General features: G+C 57.6%; 1 protein-coding gene across 1 annotated transcript in view; it reads left to right on the top strand.

The window, feature by feature from the left end:
• The window catches only part of LOC118234405 (ETS domain-containing transcription factor ERF-like), a 39,470-nt gene extending 16,397 nt beyond the window's left edge, over window positions 1-23,073 (top strand). The window contains exons 2-6 of the mRNA XM_035430916.1: window positions 11,975-12,209; window positions 19,158-19,273; window positions 19,915-20,882; window positions 21,239-21,766; window positions 22,501-23,073. Coding sequence (XP_035286807.1) covers window positions 11,975-12,209; window positions 19,158-19,273; window positions 19,915-20,882; window positions 21,239-21,766; window positions 22,501-22,590 — 1,937 coding nt within the window. The 3' untranslated portion in view covers window positions 22,591-23,073. The remainder of the gene's footprint in view (window positions 1-11,974; window positions 12,210-19,157; window positions 19,274-19,914; window positions 20,883-21,238; window positions 21,767-22,500) is intronic.
• Window positions 23,074-24,153: the final 1,080 nt, after the last annotated feature.

Raw genomic sequence — 24,153 nt, 5'->3', positions numbered from 1 at the left:
TGGCTAAACTGGGTCATGGTGTTACCAGATGCAGCGTTCTTGCTGTTGTGTGTAGTCTGAAGCTGTGCAACCTTCTCGACGGGGAAAAAGTTAGATTATTCATCTCTGTCTCTCTCTTTTTACACTTTGGCTTATTAAGCAACCCGCTAGCTAATATTAAGTAACTTGCCGATGCAGAACAAAGTCTTAACAGCTAAAATCATCTCGTGCCAGCTACATATTAATATGCATGCACTTTTGTGCACTTCAGAAGCTTGTGAATGTGTGCTCATGATAATCGTGTGTAATTAGGAGGGCATTATTTACTCGCTGTACGAGCTCTGTTTACATTAGAATGTCTTTACGGCAGCAAGAAACAAACATGGCTGGAGGGGTGTCATGGCGAAGCGGAGTGGAGCCTGCACGCCCCGTCCCTTCATGTTAAGGCTTTCTTTTCACTGCCTTTGAAACGCGGCGTTTGCCTTAACGCCTCTCGGTCTCGATCAGCCGAAACTGGCAGGGCAACTTTTCCCACTCTCGTTCGCACGCGACTCCTTAACGGTAACGTTCCGCAGCGTTCCGGAAAGACCGCGTGCGTGAAAAGGGTCGTCAGTGAAACTTAACGGCCTGCTGTCGTGGGCCCGCGATGTCAGCCTCGGCCTCGGGAACGCCAGCCGCCGCCTTTCCCCGAAACCGCGGAGCAGCCTGCGTTTGTGCGGCACGTGCACACGCTGCTCCGTGTTTGAAGTGGAGCGGGCGTGCCTCTGCGCGCGCGTTCGCACCTTTCCGTCGCGTGCGCCGGCCACGGTGCGGCTGTTTACAGAACAAACTCCCCGAAATGTCAGCGTGCCAGCGAGGCAGCCGCTGTGGTCTGAACGCGCGAGACTGGCGGCGGCGACCCGGGAGCCCGCGCTGGACGCGCGTTCGCCGCGCCGCGGCTGGAACTGCGCCGCCTCCATCTCCCGTCCTCTCCGCCGCTCCTCTCTGCCTCCCGTCCTTCCTCCCCCGTCACCCTGATCGTCCCGTCTCCTCTCTCCTGTACCCCTGATCCCCCCTCTCTCCTTCTGTCCTGCTGTGGACTTCCTTTGAGCTCCTGGAGCTTCCTCAGGACCGTGTCCGGGGTCCGCGGTCTCTCGCTCTGTCTGTCGCTGCGTCTGTGCTGCTGACCTCAGCGAGTGGCCGCTCTCCTACTCCGGCTGCAGCGTTCTCCTCATCTTTGTCATAAACTGACCTTTTTAGCCACAGATCCAGATAAGGTGATTATGCAATACACAGACACATACACACACACACACACACACACACACGTGTGCTCACTCAGAAACTCAGACATTCAGACACACACACACACACGCATGCTCACTCAGAAACTCAGACATTCAGACACACGCACACACACACACACACACACACACACACACACACACGTGTGCTCACTCAGAAACTCAGACATTCAGACACACACACACACACTTAGACACACTGAGTCTTGGACACTCAGACTCTAAGCCCCTGGGCCCTGCTGTAACTCTGTGGAGTACAGTAACACAGCCTGTTTGTTGTGTTGTTCGGGGGGAGGGGGGGTTGAGGAATGAGCCGTGAGCTCAGAGCCTCCAGCCCGCCAGCCCCCCCCCCCCCCCCCTTCCCGTCTGCCAGGTCCAGACCCAGCACACCTGGCTGCCCGGAGCACACACTGAGGCCATTGTGTTCCTGTCAGACGCGCTCATGCGCATAAACATACACACGCACGCACACTCATACACAGACACACACACTCTCTCATACATGCACGCACACACACACACACACACAGAGGCTCGGCTCATGAGCAGCTGGCTGTAGTTCTCAGCCCACCTCTGTGCTGCTGCTGAGTTTGGGTACTGAGCCCTAGGCCTGTCCCTCAGGGAACACTGCTATATGGAGGGGAGGGTCCCAAATCTCAAACCCCTTGTGACGGACAGGCAGACGCACAAATGGTTATTTTTTTAAATCATGCTGCCAGTGTGACCTTGTATTTGCTCACCCGTCCGTCCCTGACACCCTTCTCAGCGTTGTGTTGACTTTACGCTCAGGTGTGTTCTGTGTTCAGTTCCTACCCTTAGGTCAGCCCACTTTTTGACCTTGCTTCTCAAATATTTCTACTTCCTCCTCCTTTTTATGTCTTACTGTAAAAGTACAGCACGTGTGACTCAGCAGTTCTACTTGGGAATGTTTAAGTGATACAAGGAAAGAGACGTGTTTGTCGGACACGTGACCCTGGCACTATCAGTATTGGACTTCATTTCCCAGCAGCCCTCTCTCGGACCCTCAGTGGGCTTTTTTTTGTCCATGCCTGGATGGTGGTGCTGGAGACATGACGAGCCGCCGGGTGGGAGGGGACGGCCCGGGCGGCCGCGCGCTCTGTGACTCAGCCGCCGGAGGGGAGGAGAATGGCTGGGCGAAGCGTGGCTTCGATCACGGGAGAGCAGAGCGCAGTCTCCGCCTGCGACCGTTTCTGCCGCTAGCGCGCCGCGCCCGTCCTGCAGCGGGAGAAACTGGAGACGGAGAAGGGGCTTCGGCTCCAGAGCCGCCCCTCGGCTCTCCGGCACGGAGACGCTGCTCCTGGCCCCTTTGGAGAGCTCTTAAGATTACGTGTTCGCGTATACAAATCAGCCATTTTCCACGCACTCCGTTCGTAATCGCCCCGTTCTCCTCGAGCGCGTTCGTTCCTGAGCAGTCCCATGTGACCTTTACACACAAGCCTAAACCCAAATCCGCGTGCCTAAGCGCTAGCGCGGTCGACCGCTAATCCGGACGGTGTGATTTCTGTGTGTATTTCTGTGTGCCGTGACGCCGGCTCCCTGCTTTCTGATCTCTGATAATGGACACAGATGATGAGATTGACGCCCCCGTCCGCGTGGCACAAAGGCAGGATCTGTGCAGCCCCGGCTCCAAACCCGCGTCCACACGTAAGACGCTGGGCTCTCGCCCAAGGGGAGAGAGGCCCTGCTCAAGTTTTGTGTGTACGGTGTTGGGGGGGGCGAGGGGGCACCCTACCCTACTTACGGAGCCCACAATCCAATTTATATCCAATCTTTTCAATCAGAGCTGGCTCCTGTGCTTCTGCCTGTGTGTTCCTATGTGTTCCAGCAGCTGAGGTGTGTGTTGTGAATGTCACGGGAGCGTTCTGTAGTGTGTGTGACGGCTGTGCCTGTGTTGGAATGGACCCCACGGCCCTGGGGGGCGGGGCCAGGGGCGAGGCCGGAGAGCGCTCTGCTGCCTGGATGTCGTCGGCGCGGAAGCTTCATCGCGCGCCGCGCTACGCTGGGGTCCGAGTCGGGTCGGGCGGGGCTCTGTCATCTCCGCTCCTGACAGGAACCCGCCCCACAGCGTTTCCCGCGCGCCCGCTCCAGATACGCTGCGTCTGTGGATAGCGGCGCGCCCTTGGCCTTGCCGTCGTCGCGCCGCCGGCCGCGGCTGCAGGTCCCGGAGCCGGGAGCGCTGCGGTTAGCCTGCTAGCCTGCTCATTACCGCCAGAAAATCACAGGTCTGCCGTAGCCCTGCGAGCGGTGATTAAAACCCCGTTCTGCTCGTGTCAAACTTCAGAACTTTGACTGGCCTGAGTGTACGTTCCTGTCACATTCGTAGCTGTTCGCAGGAAGATGGCTGAGCTCAGTAAATAAGCCTGACAAATGTTTGGGTGCTGTTAGCATGCTGTGACCGCCTTTTCTGTATAAATATGAAGAAAGATACTTGTTGCTAGCCAGTTGTAAGCTGTTGTGCTGTCCTTTAGCTTTTTTTTTTTTTTTGTCTTAGTACCAAACTGTTGGTTATTTCTGGATGACACATGCGTACCCATGCACCATATTTAATGTATACATATAAACGCCAGAGCAAGGTACAGAAGGTGCTAATGTTTGTATATACAGTCCTCTCGTGCAGCTGGGTCTCTCGCTGGGCTGGTTCAGGTTCAGTGTCTTGCTTGTGACTGCTGTGCCCGGCTCGGGAACTGAACCTGCAGCCGCTCAAGCCCGGTTACCCAGTCGCTGGGTGTAAAATTTGACCTGGAAATAATGAAATATTAACTCAATGGAGAATATTTTTATAGTCGTACCCTTGAGTCCGCTTTTCGCGGAGCTTTTTCGGTCTGTTGCTAAGGCCCGCGTTCTGCGGCTCATTCAGGAGAGGCGCGTTGGGTGAGCGAGGCTCTCGCTGCGGGCTTCCTGTCAGCCCGGGGCCTGTCTTCAGCACGGCTCTATTCATCCCTTACGCTGACGAACGGTTTGTCCCTGACCTGCAGGGTCAGCCAATTGTGGAGTCTCTCTCTCTCTCTCTCTCTCTCTCCCTCTCCCCCCTCTCTCTCTGTGTCTCTCTCTGTCGCCCGCCCCTCGGTCAGAGTGGCCACGCGCGTTCGTTATGTAAGGGCACTCTTCGTTATTGTGCGAGCGTGCGTGGGGCACCAGCTCCACACTCTTTCTCCTTCCTTTGTCCTCTCCCCCCCCCCCCTTTGTGTGTTTGTCATTCTCTTTCCCTCTTTCTCGCCCCCCCCCCCCCCCCCCCCCCCCCCCACTGCATCCAGCCTGGTAGCCTGGCTATCTGGCCCCGCCCCCCCACCGGCCCACACCGGCCGGCCGGCAGCACTGTTACATCACCGCGCTTACGCAACCGCCAGCGCCATGCGCCCCGGCCGAGGGTTACGGTCTCCCGGGAAACACCAGGGAAGCGGAGCGGTGTCGGGGGGGGGGGGGCGGGCCGGGCAGGGGGTGTCAATGCATGGACGCACCAAGAAGCGGCCCAATTAATCCGGCCAATTAGTCAATTAACGGGGCGCCTCCTTTGAAGAGCGGCGTGTGGCGACCCTGCTGGTAGGGGGCCTGCAGAGGGGGCTCTCGCGGGAGGCCGGGACAGGCCCCGTTTGGCGGGAAGGCCGGAGCGCGCCTCTGCCCCACACAGGAGCTAAGCCCCTGCAGCGCCGCCAGGCTTAATCAGCTTCAGCTGCCACGCTGAGCCCTGTAGCCCTACGAGCTGTGAGATCACAAACACGCCATTAGAACGTTCTTAACTCAACATTCTAATGCTGATGTCACAGTCACTGCCGCTGACTGGAATCAGTGCAGTTCTAGAACACTGCCTTAGGGCTCTGAAAAATCATTCCAAAAAACCCACTCTGTGGTTAATGAGCAGAGAGAGCGAGAGGCACAGCCATGTCCTCACTTCCCTTCCCTTCTCTGTACAGCCCAAAGAGCCCAGCCCAGCACAGCACAGCGTAGCGACTGCTGTTAGCATCGGCCCTGCTGAATACACCCATACTCCACTTTTCCATGCGCCATTGAGCCAGTGGTTATGGACTGGAAGGCGGTGACATCACTTGGAATGACGCAGCGAGGCCACGCCCAGCCGGCTCACCCAGCGCGAGGGTCAGTCCGCCCTGCACACGCGTAGCAGGGAGAGGCCCGGCACTACCCCACCCCCACCCGCACCCCCAGCGCGGCGCTGGGATTGTTCGCGGTGCAGACGGAGGCTTTTCCTGCGGTTAAATTTAGCCCGGTGGAAGAATGGGAGGAAGGCGGAGCGGGAGGCCTGCAGGGCTGCTCCAGCCCGAGCCCAGCAGCAGCAGCAGCAGCAGCAGCTCCCACCCAGCACCCTCTGAGCCTCCAGCGCTCCGCTAGCCTCCGCGCTACCCGCGGCTAACTCGCGCTCGTCTCAGACGCGGGTCTCGCGCCGCGCTTAGCGTCGCCGCTCCGTTCTCACGGAAACGCGCGGCCCCTCTCTGAAGGGCCGGGGGGCTCGGCGGAAACACCCCCGTCCCGGCGGTCTGAGCTGAGGGGGGGGCGGGGACGTCCGTACGGGAGGCGCGTGTTTGTTTAGCGCTCCTGCGCGTTCCGCGCGTCTCGGCGTCGTGTCTCCCCCCCAGCCCTCAGCACTGCCCGGGCAGAGAGGGCGACGGCGGTGGGGAAGCAGAGCTGCAGCTGCGGGGGTGATTAGCGGCTGCGCTAACGCTGAGCTGAGTGACTGACACACACACACACAGCTCTGGCACAGGAAGCTACGCGCCCCCAGTGGTCTGTAGGCCTGGAGGAGCTGGTACCGTGACCTGAAACTCCGCTGGCGACTCTCACACGTGAGACGCTGAAGCACAGAGACGCGCTGACGGACGCGGGGATGCACGCGGGGGAGCCCCGCCCCTCCGCGGCCCCTCTGCTGGCAGCGGGCTGCCGTTTCCTGGTCGGACCAGCGCGGTCTGCTTTCCCGCCAGCCGCCAGCGCGGAGAGGAAGGCGCGCCTGCGCGGGCGCTTCCTATTATTGTTTTCGCCGGCGAGAGCGCGTGTTTGTGGGCGAGGGGTGTGTGCGTGCGCCAGTGTTTTGCGCCCGTGCGTGCGTGTGTGTGTGTGTGTCAGATCGGTCCCTGGAGGCACACCTCCCGCGCTGAACTATTAAATAACTGTGTGAGAAGCGTGGCTCGTCCGCGGGGACGAGGCGAGAGAGCCAGCCAGCGAGCGAGCGCCTGTAAACAGGGGATCAGCAGCAGCCCAGAGCCGCTGCTCGCCCGGGGAACCTGCTGCACTCGTCCCCCCTCTCCTCCTCTCTCCTCCTCTATTTCAGTCCCTGCTCTTTAAGTCTGAAAGCCTTAATTGTCAATTTTTTAACCCTCACCCCCCCCCCCCCATCCCCCCGCCTTTTCTCTGTTATGTTTGTGGAGTTTTATTTTTAGTGCCCAAGTATCTGGTTGCTAGGAGACGGTTGTCCGAGAGAGGGAACGAGGGAGAGGAGAGCGAGGGGAGCGAGCGGCGGAGGAGAGGAATTTGCGTCGTGAAGGCTGAATGAGACGCGCGGCGGGCGGGCGGGCGGAGTGAGTCAGCGGCCAGTGACGCAGGCGCCCGGCGTGTGCCCGCGCCCGCCCCCCGCGCCTGTCCCCCCGCGCCTGTCCCCCGCGCCTCCTCGCTGTCCGGGTCGCCTGCGTGCACACGGCTCCACAGAGCTCCCGTTTCAGGAGCACGCTTTCCTGAAAACTGGCGTCTGCTACCCTGAAAAAATCATTTAGGAGCCCGGCGACTGATCGGGATGCATTGGTGTGCTCCCTGGGAAATACGGTTAGGGTATTTTAGCAGTAATTAACCTGGTACAGAGCTTCAGTAAAGCTTGCATAAAGCCTTAAGCACATAATAATAATAATGATGAGTGTTAGACGATAAAGCCAGTTGAAGGACGAGCAGCTGTGCAGTCAGTGGTTGAGCTCCAGTGTCATGTGAACCAAAAGAGAAGGTCTCTAAGGGTGCGTTCACTTGTGAAAAGGGCGTTCAGTGTGAGGTGAAACGTGCGCTCTCACGGTCTCACTGCTGTAGTGTTTTTTTGTGGCCATAAAATGGCGGCACCAACAGTTAAGCTTCAGCGGGTGAAGAAAGCAAGCAGCAGTCTAACGTAGACTATGACTTGCACCCTTCATTAGCACAACCCTGCTGTGCTCCAGCAGGCTGGTATCGGGGCTCGTGGAGCCGGTGTGGAGGCCGGAGCCCCCGGCTGATTCCCCCGGCCGCACACGCTCCTCATATGGGCTGAGGGTGCAGGAACTGCTGCAGCGAGCGCACGGGCGCAGGTGAGCTGCGGTTTCTGAGCCGTGAGAAGCTCTGCAGCGGATGTTTGTGGCCTTACGCTTCACAGCACGCTGGTGTCTCATTGACCTGCGTTTCTGTGTCTCTTCCACACGCGCTCACACACACATACACTCACACACACATACACACACACACAAGCGCACACAAAGGCGCACAGAGGAAGCAGTTTTGTTGTGGCGTAGAGCAGTCGCACACTTCCTGTCACAATTTCACACATTCCTGGAAGCTCCACCCCACGTGCAGCCCCAGGCCTGGTGGAGTTAACTGTCTCCCCCCCAGAGTGGCACTGCCACATCATCCCCAGAGTGGCACCGCAGTCTCACCCCCAGAGTGGCACTATCACCTCACCCTCAGAGTGGCACTGCCACCTCACCCTCAGAGTGGCACTGCCACATCATCCCCAGAGTGGCACCGCAGTCTCACCCTCAGAGTGGCACTGCCACCTCACCCTCAGAGTGGCACTGCCACCTCACCCTCAGAGTGGCATTGCCACCTCACCCTCAGAGTGGCACTGCCGTCTCACCCCCAGAGTGGCACTATTTGAGATTACATTTTTTGCATCTTCCTCCTGTCCACATTTGTATTGGCGGTGTGTTAGGTCTACGCCTACATTTCCCATCAGCCCCAGTGCCATCCTTCATCCCTCCAATGCTTCTCTTACAGTCCTTACAGTCTGACTCCGCCCCCGCCCCAGGCACCTTGAATCCTCTTCCCACAGTCTGTTAGTAGCGCAGCGACCCTGCCGTTGGCTCTATTTTGAGCTCTCCAAGGCCAGTGGCGCTCTCTCTCTCTCTCTGTCTGGCGCTGTTCGGCTGCGGGGCTCGCTGTTCTGTGTCAGAGCTCCTGGGCAGGTGCACGGATCTGCACGCTGAGTGGATGGGCGGGGATGGCGGGATCGAGAGGGGGAAGATCCCGGGGATGAGCGCTGTCTCGCGGCCCCGCCCCGCTCCAAGGCCAGCCGTCTGGCCGCGGGGGTGAAGGACGAGCAGCTGCGCTCGGGAGTCTGAGCCTGTCTGACGGGGGAGCGGCGTGTCTGGCGCACGTGCTCAGTGCATCTCGGTCATCTCTACCAAACAAACGCCTTATCTGCGCCCGCTAGCAGCGAGCCAGCGGCCCACAGGAGCGCCGCGCTCCGTCTCTGCATGAGATCCTGTGATATCTCTCTCTCTCTCTGTTGATTTAATCTGTGTTTTGTGTCTGAAGTGGTGCTTATCTAATGCATTAGAGAGGGGCCGGTGAGCGCGGGGGCTTGGGGTTTTTCCCGTAGTCCGCTCTGTTCCCGCCCGGCTCTCCCAGGTGCCCCCCCCGTCCTGCTGATGGGCTGCAGAGTGGCCCGCGGCACTGGGGGAGGAGCCAGGCCACCGTTTTAAAGTGTGTGTGTGTGTGTGTGTGAGTGTGTGGAGGGGCGGGGGGATTGGGGTGAGGAGTGTTGTGTGTGTGCGGGAGTGTGTGTGTGTGTGTATGGGCTTGTGGGTGTGTGTGCAGGAGTGTGTATGTGTGTGTGTGTATGAGCATGTGTGTGTGTTTGTGTTTGTGTGTGTGTGTATGGGCGTGTGGGTGTGTGTGCATGAGTGTGTGTGTGTATGGGCGTGTGTGTGTGTGTGCGAGAGTGTGTGTGTGTGTATGGGCGTGTGGGAGTGTGTGTGTGTGTGTGTGTGTGTGCGCGCGTGTGTGTGCGCATGCATTGTTGTGTGTTTTTCCCCCAGGCGCCTGAGTGAATCTGCACGTGTCTGGGTCTCTGGGTGTCTGCTCTTGTTGTGACTGCAGACCCAGTTGTCTGATTGGCCTCAACTCATTGATCATTGAGACGTGCCTCTCTCTCCCCATTTTGCTCTGACTGGCTGGAGAACACACACACACACACACACACACACACACACACACACGCTCACCCCGCCACTTGTCTATGGCAAAAATGTGCCTCAGGTGGACAGCAGAATCGATGTCGTTCTGTTCGCAGAAAGGCGCTCTGTTCGTGGAATCGCTCTGTGTTTGCAGAACTGCGGGTTCTGTTGGTTATGTCTGTCTGTGCTACGGCGAGCCGTTTGGAGCGTAAGCGCTCTGTCAGAAACGCTGGGAACGCCCGCGGGGTGCAGAGCGCTCATAGTCCAGCCTTCAGGACGAGAGGGGCAACCTAACCTGGATGACAACAGACTCCCAGACAAGCTATGATCTCATTCCTTCTCCTTTTCTCCCCCCCCCCCCACCCCCCTTCCTGCCATTGTCTGCTTGCCCCCTCTCCTCAGGACTCACCCCAGGCCCTGCCCCCCTCCCCCCCCCACGGGCCACTCCCACTGTGTGTCTCAGAGCAGAGATCCCCCCCAGCCCTCCCCAGCGCTGTGCATTATTGATACGGTCTCATCGCCTCTCTGTCCTAATGGGTGTCTGGTGTCCTCTCTGGTTTTGGGAGGGTCTGAGGTCGTGGGGGTTAAGCCAGGGTAGGAGGGTGAGGTCATCCGCAGACAAACACTGGAGCGCATGTGTTCAGACGGCCGTGCCCAGGGACCCACGTGCTGAACACACGCGTGTGTTTTCAGGGCGTGTTCATTCAGTGCAGACGCACGCACGCACACACACACACCCATACACACACACACACGCAAACAAACACACACACACACACACACACAAACTAACTAACACACACACACACACACACACGCAAACAAACACATGCACGCACACAAATGTGTTTTCTGTTCCTTTTTCACTTCTAAAAGGAATATGTTGTAAATATAAAATGTTAAAACCGTTAGAGATACACACACACACGCACACACACACACACACACGCACATTGGATGAGCATCATGTCACTGTCGCGCAGAGAGAAGCTCTCGCTCACACCGCTCGTGTTCCGCAGGCGCTTCCCCTCTGTCAGCCGCACTCGCGCTCGCTTCCTCTGCACAAGCTCTCTTCCGCTCCCGCTGCGGAGCGCGTCTCGCGCCGTTTCCACGGCGAGCTGGGCGCTTCCGTCAGACTGAGCGCGCTCCGTGCCAAACGAGCCGGCCGGCGTGAGCGGCGTTTGTGGCGGTTTCACAGCCCAGCGCCCGTGCGGTACTGCAGAAAGCCGAGTGTGTTGGGGAGCCAGCAGCAGCAATGTGAGGAGCCCTGAGTGCCCCGTTGGAACCCGTTAGGGGTGAAGCTGTTGAGCTGCTCTGCTCTGCCCAAAGTGTCCAGACTGGCCGTCTGCACGGCTGGCTCAGAACAGAAGGCCTGTACCGCAGCGCAGTGAAGCTCCAGTCAGTGTGCTGTTATACAGCTGTCTGTCCTCAGGGTGGCGCTGCTCCTGCCTGCTCTACAGCATGAGTCCGGGGCCCATGAGCGGCCCGGGCGCGGTGCTCCCTCTGCAGTGTGAGAGGCTGTTGCCACGCACACCGCCTTTAAGATGGCTCTCATGCCCCTGAGCCCTGCAGACGAGCGTTAGCGCTGGGGCCTTAATGATCAGAGCAGGCTAGTGCCAGTGAATGGGGCGAGCGTTAGCGCTGGGGCCTTAATGATCAGAGCAGGCTAGTGCCAGTGAATGGGGCGAGCGTTAGCGCTGGGGCCTTCATGATCAGAGCAGGCTAGTGCCAGTGAATGGGGCGAGCGTTAGCGCTGGGGCCTTAATGATCAGAGCAGGCTAGTGCCAGTGAATGGGGCGAGCGTTAGCGCTGGGGCCTTAATGATCAGAGCAGGCTAGTGCCAGTGAATGGGGCGAGCGTTAGCGCTGGGGCCTTCATGATCAGAGCAGGCTAGTGCCAGTGAATGGGGCGAGCGTTAGCGCTGGGGCCTTCATGATCAGAGCAGGCTAGTGCCAGTGAATGGGGCGAGCGTTAGCGCTGGGGCCTTAATGATCAGAGCAGGCTAGTGCCAGTGAATGGGGCGAGCGTTAGCGCTGGGGCCTTCATGATCAGAGCAGGCTAGTGCCAGTGAATGGGGCGAGCGTTAGCGCTGGGGCCTTAATGATCAGAGCAGGCTAGTGCCAGTGAATGGGGCGAGCGTTAGCGCTGGGGCCTTCATGATCAGAGCAGGCTAGTGCCAGTGAATGGGGCGAGCGTTAGCGCTGGGGCCTTCATGATCAGAGCAGGCTAGTGCCAGTGAATGGGGCGAGCGTTAGCGCTGGGGCCTTCATGATCAGAGCAGGCTAGTGCCAGTGAATGGGGCGAGCGTTAGCGCTGGGGCCTTCATGATCAGAGCAGGCTAGTGCCAGTGAATGGGGCTCTGCTGGTGTTTCTCTGAAAGGTGTGAGATGCACACAGTGACGCTGGTGTGACTTACCGCAGCAGTAGAAGTCCGCGTGTGTGTGTACATGTGTGCCAGGCAGGTGGTTGTGTGTGAGAGCCACATTAACACCTGTCTCTCTCTCTCTCCCTCCCCCTCTCTCTCCCTCTCTCCCTCCCTCCCTCCCTCTCCCCCCCCAGGGTTCGCCTTCCCGGAGTGGGCCTACAAGCCCGAGTCGAGCCCCGGCTCGCGGCAGATCCAGCTGTGGCACTTCATCCTGGAGCTGCTGCGGAAGGAGGAGTACCACGACGTCATCGCCTGGCAGGGCGACTACGGCGAGTTCGTCATCAAGGACCCCGACGAGGTGGCGCGGCTGTGGGGCGCGCGCAAGTGCAAGCCCCAGATGAACTACGACAAGCTGAGCCGCGCGCTCAGGTACGCCCCCCGCTGGCCAGAGCGCTCACCTGCACCACACAGCGCTGTCAGTGCCTAAACGAGGGAACACCGGCCCTGCAGGCGTCTTATACACTGTGAGGGTCAGAGTAGCTTGGGCATGGGTGGTGAAAGGAACTCTGGGTAAATGCAGGTTGTGCTGGACCTCCCTCTCTGTGTGGTCATTTGGCCCAGCCAGCCGCTGTGGTGTTATTTGCTAATGCAGCATCCACACATGCAGGCGCACACAGACAGTTCAGCCCTGCGTTACAGCCCCATTGGTATCCCATTGCGCTATCCTCACCCTGAGCCGTAGCGTGTGATGTCACGCTGAATGACCCGCTAGGCTCAGGCACACGACTGGCTCGGCTGCCCAGAGCCAAGGCTTTCCTGAAGCCCTTCCTCTTAGTTCACTTTCCCCCCGTGTTCAGTAATTGAGGTAGGGAAGGGTGCGTTAGCAGCCCTTGCGACACTGAGCCCAGTAAGGGGCGTTCCCTGGGTCTGTCGCTCACAGCGTGTCACCATGTGACGAGCGCCGCATCGCGTCGGTGCAGAACTGAACTCTGGGAACCCGTTCAGTGTGTTACCAGTTCTGCAACCCAGATCCAAAAAAGATCTCATTTTCCTCGACTGCAAGTCCCTCGCGGCTTTTCTCTGATTCGCTCAGGCACATGCTTACATACACAGTGCCCAGAAGAACAGACGAGCGGCTGTGTGGACAGTTTAGTTGGGGGGGCGGTCGATCTGGCGCGTGCAGGGTGAGGACCGTGTGGGGTAGGTGTGAAGCGCGAGGCCTGCACAGGCTGCAGAGGGGGCTCCGTTCGGGCTCCGCACACTCGCAGCAGGCAGAGCCGCGGCCTCCTCGACGGCATTGGAACCAGATGGACCACCCTCCACAGGGCGGGGCCGCGCGTAAATAACCCCAGAGCTGCCGATTATAACCGCTCCGAGAGACTAGCGCTGAACTCGGGGAGACCGGGGGGGGGGCGAGGGGGGTGGGGTGAGGGGGGGTTAGGGCGGGGGGGGGGGGGGGGGTTAGGGAGGCGGGGTGAGGGTGGGGTGGGGGGGGGGTACGGTGCAGTTAGCTGCAGTCTTTCACACGCTGCTGAAGGCCTGCCCCCCCCCCGCGCTGGTAGTGAAGCTCAGGTGTGTGGAAGCGGGGCGTCTCTGGTGTAACGGGGCCGTTTGCGCTGAGCTCCGAGCGCCGGCCCCTCTGGGAGCGCGTGCAGAAAGTGTTTTCAGTTCGTCTCTCTCTCTCTCGGGTGCTCCTCCTGCGGTACGCTCTTGCTCTCCAGTAACACGTTCGCTCATCTGCAACACTCAGTTTCCTGTTGCACGCTAGCTAACGCACAAGCCCTGCTGTAATGCCCTAGCCCAGTTGTAACGCAAAGGCTCTGCTGTAACGCACTAGCCCTGCTGTAACATGCAAACTCTGCTGTAACGCACTAGGTCTGCTGTAACACTGAAGCCCTGTGTCGTAATCAGTTGGTCAGCAGCCATGGCTACAATGCTCCCCATTGTGCGGAAGTGAGTTGGTGACGTGTGTGTGTGTGTGTGTGTGCTCACACACATGCACATGCACACATTTGTGCGAGTGAGGTCTGTATGAATCATTGTACATCACAGAATGAGCCCCTTTATTTGTAGAGTGGTCAGTGGTCTCTCTCACACACACACACACACACACACACACACACACAGCTCGTAGAGTCCCATGGACCGAGGTCAGCCTGTGAGCTCATACTCGCCGCCCCTGTGCCAGCACAGAGCCTGGCCTGGGCACAGCTCTCAGCCTGTGCATACTGACCTGTGCCCCCAGGCTTCCTCAGACCCTGAGCACAGCCCAGCGGCACAGCCCAGCAGTACAGCCCAGCGGCACAGCCCTGAGCCTGTGCCAGGCAGCCGTGTGCCTGCTGCTGTCACACTGCTCCGGTGGGTAATGCCCACTTCCTGTCAGGAAGTTATTTTTCGCAGAGGAACATAAAGCGCTCGTAAATCAGCCCCGCCCGGGACGGCCTTCCAGCAATAGCTGCCATGTGTATCTGCTCGGATGGTGAGATTCCCCCTCCTCCCTCTCACCCCCCCTCTTTCTCTCCCCCATCCCCGTTCTCTCTCCCTCTGTCCCACCCCCCCACCCCACCTCCGCCCATACCCGCCGTGAACTTGACATGAACTAGCGTCGCTGGCTGACTTGCCAGGTTTTAACTCTGAGAGTTTCCCAGCAGACCCAGCCGTGAGCTCGTCCTGTGGGCTGGGCCTGCTCAGCGGTTGCCCGGGCATGAGTGAGTGCCCCCGGCCAGTGCGTAAGCGGTGTTTTGGGAAAGGAGCGCGCTAGCTGGGGCGTGCGCTACGCGCACGTGGGCCGGGCGCGGGCTGGAAGCCACTCTGGAGCGAGGCTTTTGTCCCCCCCCCTGTCTGTGCGAAGTGTCGGGGCCCCAGCAGACTTGAGTAACTGCAGACACGCAGAGAAGCCAGCCTTCTCCTTTGAAGTGAGTTCAAATGCTTTTCAAAGTGCTCCAGAGCTCGCCTGTCTCCCCGCGCCTCTGTGTGTCTCGGCATGTTTCTCACACACACACGCACTCACATACATGCACACGCACAGACACACACACACACACACACGCACTCACATACATGCACACGCACAGACACACACACACACACGCACGCGCAGTTACGCACACACACACAGGACCCATGTGTGTCTGTGCCTTTTGCGTGAGTGTGTGTGTGCGTGAGTGTGTCAGCAGGCTGTACTCCCAGTCCGTGGGTCTCCCTGTTCAGCCCTGCTTCTCGACACGTGTCTTCCATACTTCTTTTTCAGACTCAGCCATGTATTCTTTCATGTGCCTTCTAAAGTATTTGACTTCCATCTCTCTATCTCACTCACTCACTCTCTCTCTCTCTACCTCCTCGCTCCCCCTAGAATTATCAACTACTTTTTTCTTAGATTTGACTTTGTCTACATAAACAGTGTTTCTGAAAATATGGGCTTGCCTTGTCTCGTACAGAGTATGACAGACAGCTAATAACCATAATAGACTCCAGTCGCCAAAATAACACCCGCAAACATCGCATACCTTCCGTCTCACTCAAGATTCCCATTTTCCCCGAAGAAGGCACACGTACAGTGGGACTGCAGTGATTTAAATTCATTTGACATTGTATTGATAAAGGGCAGCTCAAGTTGTTGGTGTCAGTGGCACAGACTGCTCATGCAGTGCACTTAAACGCGCACTCGTGTGTTAATCTAGCCGAGTGGAGTCAATCCAGAATGCGCAGTAAGAATAGGCAGGATAATGCGATTCACATTCTGTTCCGCGGTCCCTCCAGGGGAGATTAAGCAAAGTCACGGTGTGACGGAAGTGAGACAGCAGACAGCGCTCTGACCCAACACACACACGAGTCCAATAAAGCTAGATTTACTGTCCATTAAATGGTACATAAAATGGTACTTTTTTTTGCCTTATAATGCAGTTCAGAATAAAATGCTTAGAACTGTAGTCATAATGGTAAGTATGTGTTTGACATCAGCTTTAGTCAGCCGCCGGAGCTTCGGCTGTCTGCACTGTGGCATGATTCATACCGTTGCCCTTGCTTCTATCGAGTATCCTAGCGGAAATGAACCGTCGTCTTTCTGAGCTGTTATTTGATGCAAGGGCACTGAACCGGCGACCCGGCGTTAATAGTTAACGTGAAGGTCGATCGTGTAGAATTGGGAGAAGGTTTCCCAATTCTTCTACTGCGGATCAAACGGCGGCAGCCTCTCGTTTGTAGCCGAGCCCGCCAAACCATTACATTTATTTATGTACCAAAATGCTAAGTTGAAATTTGGCGCTCTTTAATCGGCAGCTCTATAAACGGACGCTAGATTTTCTGACCCGATGCCGAAACCTCCCGAATTCCTGGAAGGTCGAATCGAGTATTTCTGGATAAACGCTTAATCTTCAAGTAAATTCGCTTTGGAATTTTAGCTGAGAAACTTTCCCAGTCCATGTTGTTTTCTCTTTGGTGGCAGTCGGTCAGAGCGGTTGTGTCCAGCCTGCGCTCTCTCGCCAGCACAGCACTTTTAGCTTTTAGACTGAGCGCTCGCATACTGTCAGAAGGCCAGGATCTCGAGGTATTCGAGTAATAATAGATTGGCATACCTGGTTACGGAGAGTTAATCCGTTATACGGGCAGTTGGTGTCGCGTGAGCTGCGTGTTTGTCCTGCGAGGGTCGGGAAAGGGGGAGGGTGCCAGAAGACTGACGCCACCCCGAAAGGACCCTGGCGTTCGGATCCGCTCATTAGATTTTTAAAGCATTAGCGCGGACACGCCGCGGCTCGTCACAAATTTCGCCGGTCCACAAAACCCCGTCTTTGTGCGTTTGAGGCTCACGTGGCCGTTTAAGCATTAGACGCGGCCAAACGGCATTACGAGGAGCAGATGAGAAATCCGTGAATAAAATGCGTGCATAAGAGACGCACTGGGCATCCGAAATTCAGGACAGCTCTTGTGAGACCGAGCGGCTCCGTTTTACTGGCCGATTGATACGCACGCGATCAGGAGTCTTGGCTGTTAGTAGACCACAGACTGGCCTCTGTGAACTTGTGCAGGAAAGAAATGACTGGTGTGAAATTCCTTCGTTAGCTTCGCATTCGATTTCCGTGACTTCCCTCGGCGCGCTGAGCGAGTTCGTTTCCGAACTGCACTGCTGCATACCCGTTGCAGTACCGCCGTGTTCTGACCCGGTTCTGACCAGATACTGGCCCGTGTTTTCGTAGCCCTTTCAGATCGGTCTTCTGACACTTTGCACCGGCACCAGAGGTCACGTTATACGGGCTCAGTTTCGCGGCCTCTGCTGGGAAACGGAAATAGCCAGAGAGGAAGCGATACTGCTATATCACTTCTGCCAAGTCTTTCGTCTTCGCTATCCGTTACTGCTTTACTGGAATTGTACCTGAATTCATGGAAGTGGAAAGCACACATCCTTCTCATTGTCAGTTAAGATTACATGACAAACATCAGTAATATTTTCAAATTAATTATTGGTTAACAATTCAAGAAATAAATTGTGCCTTCCCTTTCCTTGCCCAGCTTTGTGTTTTGCCCAGTCTACTTTTTTTACGGGTCTTTATATCTTTGTATAGTAAAAAAAGGGTTTTTGCTTCTGATCCATGATGTATTGGTGTAATTATTTGCTGCTTTGTTTGTGCATTCATCAGTTTGTTGAGGTGTCTGAGGGGCACCGCGTTTGGTTCCTTGTGGATTTGTTTGGCACGCTTTGGTCTTTGATGTGTGGGAGCCCAGATGCCGCTCCTGTGCGGCAGGACTCCTCCTGAGGGCTTGCGCAGGGGGGGACACTAGTGTCTGTGCGAGGTCCTTTCTCACTCTGTTTCGGACTCTGAGGAGTAGCTGCTCCAGCTCTCGGACCTGCTGCCCCGGCGAGGGATGACCCTTGGACATGTACCCATCAGGAACATTCCAGAAGCTTACAGTCCACTGGCTTATTCAGCCTGGTGGGACGTGTTATGTGGTGCTTTGAGTTTTAAAGTAAAGGTGTCTAATCATACATGAAGTTGCCCTCGCTGGTTTGAGTCCAAATCACTGATAAAACGTTACCACTGTGTCTGTTCGAAGCATGGCCAGGAAGTTAGATTAAGCATCGATTCTGGAAAAGCCCAAGCCTGTATAATGGTTGGTCATTATGGTGTTTTAGTATTACTTTGCTGATGTATTTTATTCTTTATCTTGTGATCTTTTAATGAAAATTCAGGAAAATACGTAGTCAATAGTGTAATTGAATTGAGGAATAGCAACACATTATTAGTCCAAAGACCACGTCAGAAGTGTTTTGTATATGTTCCAGCATAATGAGACTCTTATGTGTTGGACTTTGGTTGCGCATGTTTGAGATGGACAGTTTGAGATGAGTTTTAAGAGTGATGATGTCGGGTGAGCACATTCTGGAAGTGGAAATTATGTAGAGGTGTAAGATATTTAACCCTTTGTGGTGTGAGATCACAAATATGTGATTAGAATTAGAATGTGATTCTTAATCGAACATTCTAATGCCAATGTAACAATTACTGCTGGTAACTTAAAGCAGAGTTCTAGAACGCTGAATGTTGAATGTTGAAAAACATTCCAGAGAACCCTGCTCTTAAACAGGGCTGAGTTCAGGTATAGGGGGAGGGAGGAATGCGCGCGCGCAGAGGAGCGGTGCGCTGGCTGCGTGAGCAGACGGGCCGTGGGAGCGTTACTGACGGCTGGAGTCGCCCGCCGTATTTCTGTAGAGGTTCCTGGAGAGCGATAGGCTGTCTGTCCCTCTGCTCAGGAGCCGTGCTGTTCGGGCTGGGCCAATGAGGGGGCAGCGCGCGCGGAGCGCAAATATTACTCATTACCGTCTCGCACCCAGCCTTCAGAACAGGGCGAATCGGTCCTGCTCCACTGCCTGTCCCGTCAGACAGGCTGATCTGTGTCCCCCAAAAACAGCTGGCCTTACTCAGTGCCATTCTGTCTGGCATATTGGTACAGTACATTGACAGTTACATTTAGGCACCTAAAAGACTACACAGTTAACTTTTTATATTGGCTATGTAGTTGTGTTTTGTATAGCTGGATATTTACTGAAGCAGATTGGGTAGAGCTCCCAACCTGGGATTCAAACCCTGCAACCTCTTAGCTCACAAACACGGATGCCAATACTCTGCCCTGCTGTGTTATTTGTAAACATATTAGTCTTCAAACAAGAAAAAAAGGCAGTTTCTGATCAGGTATGCAAGCAGCACACAGATCTACATCCAATCAAAACACCCCCCCCCCCCTCAGATTTTATTTTCTGTGACTTTCGAGCTATTTCCAGTGTGCAGATAGCCTGGCTGCGCTTTAGTGTGTTACTGATGGATCTTTCACGGATTCCATGCTTTCTGCCATTGAGTGACTGTAAGCACTGTCTTTGTTCCACAGGTATTACTATAACAAGAGGATCCTGCATAAGACTAAAGGGAAGAGATTCACCTACAAGTTTAACTTCAATAAGCTGGTGCTGGTGAATTACCCCTTCATTGACATGGGGTCAGCAGGTAAGGGGCTCCACTGCTGTTCCTCTGCTCCTAATGAGCCACATCCTGCTCTCTGTCTGCACAGAAGAGCAGTGTTTTATTTCGAATAGCAGGATATTAGTCCATGGCTTACAGTATATGGCATTCTGGGGCTCTACTCTAGCATTTTTCCCATGCGCACATGTGCTCCTTAGTTAGAACGTTGAGGAGCACACTAATGCATCCTAATTAGTCGATGAGCTCCTGCATTATTTTTTCCAGTTAGCACACATTAATTTTCATGAGCAAATGTTCCTAAAATGGGAGCGCTGTCGAGCCGTGTGTTCAGTCTTTCACCTTCTCTCTTCCTCCCCCTCTCCCTCTCTTCTGTCCCTCTCTCCCCCCTTTCTGTGTTCTCCTGCCCCTCCCTCTCTCGTTCCCCTGCCCCCTCCCTCCCTCTCTCGTTCCCTCTCTCTGTGTTCCCCTGCCCCCTCCCTCTCTCCCTCCCTCTCTCTGTGTTCCCCTGCCCCCTCCCTCTCTCCCTCCCTCTCTCTGTGTTCCCCTGCCCCCTCCCTCTCTCCCTCCCTCTCTCTGTGTTCCCCTGCCCCCTCCCTCTCTGTCCTCCCTCTCTCCCTCCCTCTCTCTGTGTTCCCCTGCCCCCTCCCTCTCTCTGTGTGTTTTAGGCAGCGGTGTTCCTCAGAGCGCCCCCCCGGTCCCCTCGGGGGCGGGCACGCACTTCCGCTTCCCGCCGTCCACGCCGTCGGACGTGCTGTCCCCGAGCGAGGAGCTGCGCAGCCCGGTGTTCAGCGCGGCGGCCGGGCGCCTGGCGCGCAACTCCATCAGCGACTGCAGCGACGGCACGTCCGTCAACTCCGAGCTGGAGGAGGGCGGGGCCGACGAGCGGGGCGGCGACCGGGGCTTCCGCGGCGTCCTGCACCCCCGCCTCTCCCACGACTCCCTGTTCCGCCTGTACGGGGCGCCCCACCCGCGCGGCCACCCCGCGCACAGGGTCCACCCCGACCCCCTCTCCCCCTTCCCCGTCTCGCCCCTGCCCGGCTCCGGGGGGGCGGGGCTGCTGGCCCCTCCCCTCTCGCCCGCCCTCTCCATGACGCCCTCCTCCCACCTGCCCTACACGCCCTCCCCCTCCCTCAGCCCCATGCTGGGCTCCCACTTCTCCTTCAACCCCGAGGACATGAAGCGCTACCTGCAGGCCCACACCCAGAGCGTGTACAACTACCACCTGAGCCCCCGCGCCTTCCTGCACTACCCCAACATCATCATCCCACAGCCGCAGCGCCCCGACAAGGGCCCCGCCCACCACGCGGCCCTGTCGCACGCGCACGCGCACGGGCACGGCCACGCCCACCCGCACCCGCTGCACCCCGGCGACGACCCGCACCTCTCGCCCTTCAAGTTCAAGCTGCAGCCGCCGCCGCTGGGCCGCAAGCAGCAGCGCGACGGGCAGGGCCAGGGCCGGGCCGGCCCCAGCGGCTCGGGCTCCGCCCCCTCCGCCTGCGGCTCCGCCCCCTCCGGCCTGCCCTCCCCCTTCTCTTTCGGAGGCGACCTGGGCTCTGCTGGGGGCTCGGGCCTGCTCTCCAGCTCCTCCTCCTCCGCCTCCCTCAACAGCACCGGCAGCCTGCCCAAGATAAAGGTCAGCCTCTCTCTCTGTGATCCCTCCCTCTTTCTCTCTCTCTCTGTGTGATCCCTCCCTCTCTCTCTCTGTGTGATCCCTCCCTCTCTCTCTCTCTCTCTCTCTGTGTGATCCCTCCCTCTTTCTCTCTCTCTCTCTCTGTGTGATCCCTCCCTCTCTCTCTCTCTCTCTGTGTGACCCCTCCCTCTCTCTCTCTCTCTCTCTGTATGTTCCCTCTCTATCTCTGTTTTTCTCTCTCTGCGTATGATCCTTCTCTATCTATCTGTCTGTCTCTCAATTTCTCATTCTCTCATTCTCTCATTCTCTCTTTCTCTCTGTCTCTCGTGCTCTAACACCTGACCCCTGGCCTTGTGCAGGTGGAGCCCATCTCTGACATGGAGTCTGAGGAGGAGGTGGAGGTGACTGACATCAGCGAGGAGGAGGCGGAGCTTGAGGACGGGCTGGAGCCCTTCCCCCCTCACCACCGGCGGGACCAGCGGCCCAACGGCATGCCGCTGCCGCCGCCGCCGGCCGACGACGACCTGGACGAGGACGTGTTCAAGACCCCCGCGGCCCCCCCGCCGGCCCTCCCGCCCTTCCCGGGGCCGCCCGCCGAGGCCCGCCGCCCCCCCGCCCTGAAGAGCGAGCCGGTGGAGCCCGGAGACGCCCCCCCGGGGGCCAGCACGGCCGCCGGCCCCGCCCCGGCCACGCCCGGCGGCTCCAGGTGCATCCCCCTGAAGCTGCGCTTCAAGCGGCGCTGGAGCGAGGACCAGCGCCTGGAGGCCGGCGCCGACGAGGCCGACGACAAGAAGGCCCGAGCCGACCCGGGGGAGCGGGAGGCGGAGCCTAGCGGAGAGAGGGAGGAGAGCAGGGCCCCGGCCCCGCCCCCGCAGGCCCAGTGCAGGGTGAGTGCAGAGCTGCACCGAGCGACCGCCCAGCTCTCCCTGGAGAACCGCTGCTGACCCACACACACTGTTACACACTTATACGCACACACATACACTAACACACACACACTATAACACACTTATACACACACATACATACACACACACACACACACTAACACACTTATACACACACATACACACACTAACACACTTATACACACACACACACGCACACACTTATACACACACACACACACACACACACACACTAACACACTTATACACACACACACACACACACACACTAACACACCAGCTCTCCCTGGAGAACGACTGCTGACCCACACACACACACTAACACACTTATACACACAAACACTTATAAATACGCACGCACACACGCACACACGCACACACACACACACACACACACTTGTATACACAGTCACACGTGCACACACACATTCGCATGCATGTCCTCTCACACATTCACACTCACTAATGAGCACACAGATGCACTAACACACAGGGCCTGGCTCAGGAGTGCTCACGCTTACACTAATGTGGACGGACACAGGAGGCGGGATGCTCCAATACTGACACCCCCACCAAGCGTTAAACCTCAGCAAACTCTAATCCCAGCACCCCCCCCAGTCCAGGGCGTGATGACTGCTCTCACAGTGGCCTTTGTGCTTTACCCCTTTCTCTCCCGCCGCCCCTCGCTCTCCCGGACCTCCGCCCCTCTCCAGAGCGAGACCTCCTGCCCCTCCACCGCCGAGCCTGAAGAGGGCGCCGGTCCAAACGAGGAGAGGAGGAAGCCGAAGCTGTGGCTGAACTAGCGGCTCTCCGGTCCGAGCCCCACCCTGGCCCCGCCTCTGCTCTCCGGAAGGCCCCGACCTCCGTGAAACGGGGGGTTTTATTGTTGTGTTTTTAGACTCTGAAACGCGGGATTTTAAGTGCCTGTCCTCGTACACGTCCGCTCACACACCACACTGAGGAGAGCGAGGCCATTACAGGGACAGCTCCTGGACCGGTGGGCTTATCGGGACGACAACCTTTTTTTTTCGCGGCTTGGTTTGCGTCCGCTCAGAGGCGGGTGGCTTTCTGATCAGCTGACTTTGATTCCACGAACGAACCGGAACAGTTGGGGTTGGGGTAGAGGGGGCGGGGCTAAATCACCTGACTGGAAGGCCCGCCCCTTTCTGCATACATCCAGGCGAGCATTCAGACAGCTGAGAGCAGCGCTGCAGGGCGGAGTCAGGGCCGCTTCACGTTTCGGCTCCTCCCGCCCGTCTCAGCCTCCCACCCCCCACCCAGGGCCCCCCCCCCCCGCCTGTCCGGGACCTGGGGTTTGGCTCGGGGCTGGGGTCGCGTTGGGCTTAGCGCACAGGCAGCTTCACCCCAGTGTGCAGAAGTGCAGTTGTGTTTACAGTCTTGTGCAGTGCGGCTCCCAGAGGATCCATGTTTTTAACAGTCTCAACCCCCCCCCCCCCCCCCCCCCCAGCCCCCACCCCACACCCCCACTCCCCCTCACGGTGCCTCACACCTTTTCACCCAAAGTCCAGTGCGGGACAGGTGCGTGTGCAGAACCGCCCCTCAGGCACGGCTCACCGTTTTAATGCAGGCTGCTGGTGAATGGCAGAGTCAGTCTCTCGTTCGCTCTGTCAGAAACGGCACTGAATGACACGTTTTGTGAGCGCTGACCAGGCCTCAGGCCTCACACCAAACCCCCCCTTATTGTGAGATTTTTACTGAGTCGTCACGTGGCCGTCGCTTTCTGAGCTGTTTTGTAAACATCCTGTTTTGTAAAGTACTTGAAGCTTGTTTTTAACCTGGTGTGAGTAGCAAACAGGAAGAAGGCTCTTAAGGTGGCAGGTTTTTCAGGTGAATTCACACCCGACGTGGTCTATCATTCCGCCTGAAATCCCTAAGGGGGGGGTGGGGGGGCAGAGTGGTTAGAGGCGGAGACGGGCGCTCAGACAGGAAGGCGCACAGGAAGTGAGCGGCAGAGCGGGAGGGAGAGAAGAGGACGGGCGGAGCCTGACCCCAAGCGTCCCGTCTCCCGTACAGTAACTTACGCTTGTGACCCCGCCCCCCTCAGGAGTTCACGCGCAGCCATTGGACAGGGTCACGCACGCACGCACGCACGCACGCACCGCGATGCCCTTAGCTCCGTGTCCCTCTCATTGGCTCTGCAGCACGCGGCTCTGCTCCTTCTCTCCGGGGCCCGGTCCCGCGAGAGAGGGGCCCCCACCGCGCGCTGACGAGACGGAGGGCACGTCTGGACCTCACACACGTCTGGACCTCACACACGTCTGGACCTCACACACTGCCTCTTTGCCTTGTTTTATAGCATGTAAAAAAAAAAAAAAAAACTTAAAGTTTAAATGCCGATCTCGATG

This window comes from Anguilla anguilla, chromosome 8, assembly GCF_013347855.1.
Source record: "Anguilla anguilla isolate fAngAng1 chromosome 8, fAngAng1.pri, whole genome shotgun sequence".
Classification (NCBI taxonomy): Eukaryota; Metazoa; Chordata; class Actinopteri; order Anguilliformes; family Anguillidae; genus Anguilla; species Anguilla anguilla.
The sequence above is the reverse complement of the archived record's forward strand: the minus strand, read 5'-3'. Positions and strand labels throughout refer to the sequence as shown.